The sequence below is a fragment of the Pinus tabuliformis genome, chromosome 8 (assembly GCF_031772625.1).
Source record: "Pinus tabuliformis cultivar Carrire ecotype Pingquan chromosome 8, CPIR1, whole genome shotgun sequence".
NCBI lineage: Eukaryota > Viridiplantae > Streptophyta > Pinopsida > Pinales > Pinaceae > Pinus > Pinus tabuliformis.
Genome location: NC_142294.1, coordinates 1,363,493,719 through 1,363,499,929, shown reverse-complemented (window position 1 = coordinate 1,363,499,929; position 6,211 = coordinate 1,363,493,719). Strand labels below are relative to the sequence as shown.

Sequence of the window (6,211 nt, the reverse complement as noted above, 5' to 3'; positions counted from 1 at the left end):
CATCACACTATTCTCATCAGCGACCCATATTTCTAAATTCTTAAAACCAAATGAATTTCCCAGGGTTTGTCCTCACGGCGCAACATCAACACTATTCTAATCACTTACCAATATTTCTAAATCTATTGAACCATAAATAAGTGTGGCAATATAAACTCACAATTACATCAAAATAAATACATTGTTCAACAATAAACATATACTATCCCCTACCCGTATATTAACAGCTCGATATTCTTGTAAATAAGCCTCGCCGAGTCGCCACTCTCATCGCCCTCATGACCTGGATTAGAAGTAAAGATACGATGAACGATCCCATCAAATGAGCTTCTGAATTTGCCTCACCATTTACGCTATTTGTCGTGCCCGCCATAAGTAACTGCCGTCCACGCATTTATTAAGAGCAACCCTCATATGACATGCCTTGGGCCTTGGAATTGAGCCACTCCCATTGGGATTATAGCACATGATAATCCACAATAGCTTAGGTTAGATTTTACTTAACGTAGTGTCATAGCTAGCTTGTGCTTGTTTCTGGGCTCTGGCGAGTCCATATATCTTGTAGCCACAGTAAACCCAATATGCAATATGAATGCAAGCAGCTGATGTAAGTTTGAGGAAATATGATTATCTCGCAGACGGATTTGTGGTCGATATTGAAGCTCCAGTGGCAGAAAATGTGGGATGGTGTACTAATTTGGGATCCAATAAATCGGTTTCATTGAGCAATCGAATGCTTTCTTTCAATTCACTTACAACTTCATTCATTGTGGGTCTTTCATTTGGTTGACTTTCTGTGCACAGCATCGCCAATTCTGCTACTTTCCACATTGCGCTCATATTGACCTCTTTCACAACCCTTTTATCTAAAATTCCTTCAATATTTCCTTCCCGAATCATCGATCTTGCCTGCACACAAATTCAGAATCCACAGCAACATTAGAATTTTAATACCCCAATATCCCCATAACCACAAATACAAGTATAGTTGCATTAACATTGCTTACCCAGGAGACGATATGACTGTTTTCACCAGAAACATTTGTATCCACTGGTTCTCTCCCAGATATTATCTCAAAAATCACAACTCCAAAGCTATATACGTCACTTTTCTCTGTCAAATTGCGCGTAGTGGCATATCTGTTCAAAGCAGCGGCCACATGAATATCGATGAATCCATTTTCTCTTTTTATTTTCAGTTCCAGATAAATTGAATGAAACAATAGAGAAGAAAAAGTGAATGGGAAATGTGTAATACTCAGGATCAAGGTAGCCGAATGTGCCCTTCACATCTGTTGACACATGGGTTGCTTCACTTGAGGGGCCAAACCTAGACAGCCCAAAGTCTGATAGTTTTGCTTCCATCCGTTCACTTAAAAGAATATTAGTAGTTTTGATATCTCTGTGAATTATGATAGGTTTGCAGCCATTATGCAAGTATTCCAGTCCTGATTATTATTTTTACAGACATTGACATTAGTCAACTGATGTACATAATATACAAAGTCTAAATTCGTGGTTTTTCAAGAGGGAAAGACACTCACCTTGAGCTGCATTCAATGCAATGTCAAGCCTTGTTTTCCAGTCAGCTAACTGCTCTAAAGCATTTGGCCCTGTACAGCAAGAAAATCATGGTTAAGAATATATATATACATACATATAAGAAAACATAGATATAGATAAATTGAAATTGTTTTTCCAGATGAAACACTAGACAAGATAGCCCAGGGTTTGACCCATACCATGGAGAATTCCTCTCAAATTTCCCTTGGACATATACTGGTAAATCAATATCTGATTTTCTCCTTCACAACAATATCCCACAAAGGGCACGAGATTTTTATGGTGCACTTTCGAAAGCATAGTAACCTGTATTATACCTTTCTTTTCAGTGAGCCGCAGTGCCCTTTGCACATATCTCTTTTTAAAAATGCAGAAATGTTGCTATGGAGATAAAAATATTTTATCTTTAATTACAAAAACCATTGTTGCTTATATAGGAAAGTATGAAACGCTAATCAATTTAGCAGCCATACATACCTCTGTTGAGAATTCCTCTGTTGATGATTCTGACAGTACTTTGACAGCCAGCTCCAGCCCATTTTGCAGACGGCCATAGAATACAGGCCCAAATCCTCCTCTGCCAATTTGTCTTCCAAAGCCACTAGTTATTTCATTGACCTCGTTATAACTAAATTTTCTGCATTGAGGTGATGATAAGTAATGGTCCTTTGTGGCTTCTTTCAAAAGATTTCTCTCTGCAAGAACAATAGAAGAATGCTGTTACAAATATTAAAATCACACAAAATATATACACCAATAGAGAATGATAAGAAAATACACAAATGATATATGCATACCAACAGCCCTAGCCCTCCCCCGTTTCAATCTTCTACCAAGCAGTGTTGCAGCAGTAATTGAGAAAAGAATTGATATTATCCCTCCAGCGACTGACAAACTGATTATAACACTTTTGCTGATACCAGGTTTAGATTTAGTGCACTGATTTGCGTCGCCTTCACAAAGAAGTGGATTGCCCGAAAGCCTATCAAACATAAAACACAATCAGAATATTATATCTCAAATTTAGAGATCTCTATGATAAAGCTATACGAAATTCCAGTAAAATGATCCATGTTGGAGAAGAGAATTAACCTGATCGATAAGCTTTTGTTGTTTCCTAAAATAGCCGGCACTGTACCAGTTAGATTATTGTTCTCCAAATTCCTGGATTGCATCGCTCAATATAAGCCCGTGAGTATGTGAGTAGAAAGGTAGCCTTACCAGATAAATATAACATCTATCAAAGAGAAATTCTACTCACAGTTCTCTCAAATTCGTCAAATTAGCCAGAAATTCTGGTATTTGTCCACTTAAATTGTTTTCAGACAAGTCACTGCACAAATATAATTTTCAAAGAGCATAGTAATTAGACTGCATTGTTGATTTATATATTGAAAATCGATTCTAACACTAAGCTAGAATTTCCCATCCGAATGAATAATCAATATCTATACCACATTTTTATTAAAAAGTTACATTTAATAATATAGATTATATAATTAGTTATAGTTTTTATCTAAGAGATATTTTCTAATCAAGTATGAAAAGGATGGAATGTGTCCTGTAAAGAGATGGAATGTGATTTTATTTTATGTAAATATTTTGTTGGGTTTAAATTATATAAAAATAAAAATTATAACTAATAATTAAATTAAATTAGATATATGTTATTTCTAAATTTACCAAATGTAAAAAAATCATTTTTTTTTTTCAAAAACCAACTATTTTTAAATTGAAAATTTTTCTTTAAATTCTTGAGCACAAATTTTAAAAATCTCAAAAATATTAAGGATTTTTTTTAATTACGAAATCATATTAAAATATGTTTTATTATATGTTATTAAAAATAAAACTATTTGACTGAATCATTAAAACAATACTTCATCAAAACTATGAAAAATTAGAAGAGACACTTACATTATAACCAGGGCTGTGAGATGGGTAATACTGGAAGGTATACTTGTAATTCCTTTGCTCGAGAGATTCCTGAGATCGAAATCAATCAAATGAAATGTAGAACAGATGACAACCCAAAAAAGCTGGGTCTGAATTACTACTCACAAGCTTGTGATTCTGGGGGATACATCGCTGTTACAGCCTAACCAATCCCAAGAAAAATTAGCGGGCAAGCATGGATCGCCAGCCGAAGCATATGTGAAATTAATATCCAACTGAATTTCTCTCAAAGCCCGCACTGTAAAATTGAACAACGAGATAATTTCAATAGATCCCTCCATAAGATTTTTGGGTTTTGACGAGAAGAAAAAGTGAAATGATAAAAGGTTCTGATAAACCATGGAATGCATACCATCTTGAGCGAATGTGCCATTTTGACGCAGACCACTTTGGCGATATATTTCCAAAGCGTTAAAAATTGGACGCAGGGTTGAACGATTTGTTGCCTGTACCCGAAATGCCATTTGCGTTGTTATCCCGTATGGCATCAAGATGGAGACATTAGAGGATTCTAAGTATCTTGGCTGTATAGTGCCGCCAAGCTTGTTATTGTCCAGATATAGATCGAATTCCCTGATACTAGTATCATTTAAAACCTGCAATTCAGCAAAGTACATTGAAATATAAAGGTTTCCATTTCGGATGCTTTTCCGATATGGGAAATCATAAGTTCGGGGACTTGTATCTGCTGTCTGCATGACTAGAGAGGGTGGCATGTCTTTGGCCGCTCCGGTTGATACTTTCTCATTGGTTATGATATTTGGAAGACCTGATTTATTGGCAGAGGGAGACCAAAGTCTGTCAAAAGGATCATCTGGATATCTGTATATCACAACCAAGACGATAAACATTAGATTTTCTTCTTAACTCTCACAATAGATACAATAGATTAATGTGTAAATCAATTTAGTACTCAACATGTTCAAAGTCTGTTTTTCAAACACCTCATTTCACCCACTAGCTTAAGTAGAAGGCACATTCCAGAAATATCTCAAAATCTAATTATCAGAAGATATGCCAAACAAATTACTTCCTTCTTGATCAGCATATTTTAGAATATTTTAGAAATCTACAATCAACTTAAGATCTAATTATCAAAAGATATGCCAAACAAATGACCTCAACAAATTACTTCCTTCTTGATCGCATATTTTAGAAATCTACAATCAACTTAAGGATGGCTGATTCCAGCACATCCTCACTCAATTTTTAGTAAATTTGACAAAAACATATATATGTTCCAAAAATCTTCAGAAATATCCTAAAATCCAATAGTCAGAAGAAATGTGAAACAAATGACCCTTCTCCTAATCGTCAGATTTTGAAATTTCCCTAAATCTACAATCAAATTAAAGATACCCTTTCCAACACATCCTCACCCAATTTTTTAATAAATTTGACAATAAAAAAAATATATGCTCCATAAACCATCAAAACATTGAACAGTTAAACTAAGACTTAAAAATCCATCTTCACCCTCTGAACTGTGACCTTCTAGGTATAGGTATCAAATTCTTTGAGGTGCCAATCCCAACGGCTGAAAGATCTGGGCATGGCTAGTCCGAGGTTAAGGTGGATACTACCAGTGGAGTAGAGATAATCACCTTATATCTGAACTGTCATTTGGAGCTCCGAAATTTGTATTCTCTAACCTAAACAACGAGTAGTCTTGACTGACCGGCCAATACATAGTCTCCTCTAGTGGCCGAAGTTCCAGAGAAGAGATGATGGGCACTCCACCGTTACTTTGACGGCCCAGGCAGACGCTGCTGCCATTGAATTTCGCCATGAAAATTAATTCCTTCGCCTTTACATCGCTTTCAGTTAATGTAACCGTAATCCAAACATCGGCATCTAACATTAGAACGAAAGTTGGGGGCGAACTAAGAGCATCATAGTTTGCATAGAGAAAGGTTGCACGCAGTAGATATTTGGTTCCGATCTGAAGCGGAGTTATATCATAGCAATTCTTGTTTCTTTCCGGAAATTTTCGAAGGGTGTTCATCTGTATTGATGTTGTTACTCCTGCGACATTTGGAACTATTGATTTCTCCCCAGCGTCGATATAGTCATCGTCGGTGATCCATTGTAAACCAGCGCTGTCATTGTAACTCTTCGTGCCTCCACAGTCGAGGCTAATGAACCCTGCAACCCTTAGCCACAGAAGCAATTTACAAGTGTATACAAATGTGTTATAAATTATAATCTGTCTGCTACAACTTGAAAACGGTTTAGCCTAACAATCCTTTCAATCACCACTCATCCCAGGGATACAAATTACATGATTACCTAATTATGAAGAACATATTAGTATAACTTGAAGAAGCGTTATGAATCTCACCAGTCTGACTAAAACTGGGAGAAGCCAGCAATGCCACAGCAATACAAAATTCCGATCTGAAGTGGATCATTGATTTCATCTTCATTTTTTATAACTGAAGCAATACTGAAAACGCATAATATGGAGATTCTGAAACAAAATTTGTTCACAGAACGGTACATAGAATAGAGGCAGTCTGTATTATACATAATTAAGAATCTTCTTAAACTTGAACCATTTCAATAACGACCATCGTGTGAATAAATGGTGACTTATTCCTCAAGAAATTGACCAAAAGTTTTGGTCCCTTGGTTTGATTTGAATAGTATACCGTTCCCCATTATAAAAAATGTTTTGGGGTCATATGCGATC

General features: G+C 35.9%; 1 protein-coding gene across 1 annotated transcript; it reads right to left on the bottom strand.

The window, feature by feature from the left end:
• Positions 1–270: 270 nt before the first annotated feature.
• LOC149240558 (senescence-induced receptor-like serine/threonine-protein kinase) lies at positions 271–5,995 on the bottom strand. Its single transcript, XM_089370214.1, has 14 exons — positions 5,861–5,995; positions 5,124–5,664; positions 3,872–4,341; positions 3,625–3,757; positions 3,481–3,549; positions 2,825–2,896; positions 2,656–2,727; positions 2,361–2,545; positions 2,041–2,258; positions 1,743–1,920; positions 1,545–1,613; positions 1,259–1,448; positions 1,008–1,140; positions 271–909 (listed from the first exon to the last, which is right to left on the bottom strand). The coding sequence occupies exons 1-14, from the start codon at positions 5,943–5,945 to the stop codon at positions 628–630; spliced, it is 2,697 nt and encodes an 898-aa protein (XP_089226340.1). The 5' UTR covers positions 5,946–5,995; the 3' UTR covers positions 271–627.
• Positions 5,996–6,211: the final 216 nt, after the last annotated feature.

Coding starts and splice junctions, on each gene's coding strand:
- LOC149240558 (XM_089370214.1), bottom strand. CDS start 5,945: ATGAAGATGAAATCAATGATCCACTTCAGATCGGAATTTTGTATTGCT. Junction 5,665..5,860: donor TCCCAGTTTTAGTCAGACTG/GTGAGATTCATA, acceptor TAAGGGTTGCAG/GGTTCATTAGCCTCGACTGT. Junction 4,342..5,123: donor AATGACAGTTCAGATATAAG/GTGATTATCTCT, acceptor TGTGATATACAG/ATATCCAGATGATCCTTTTG.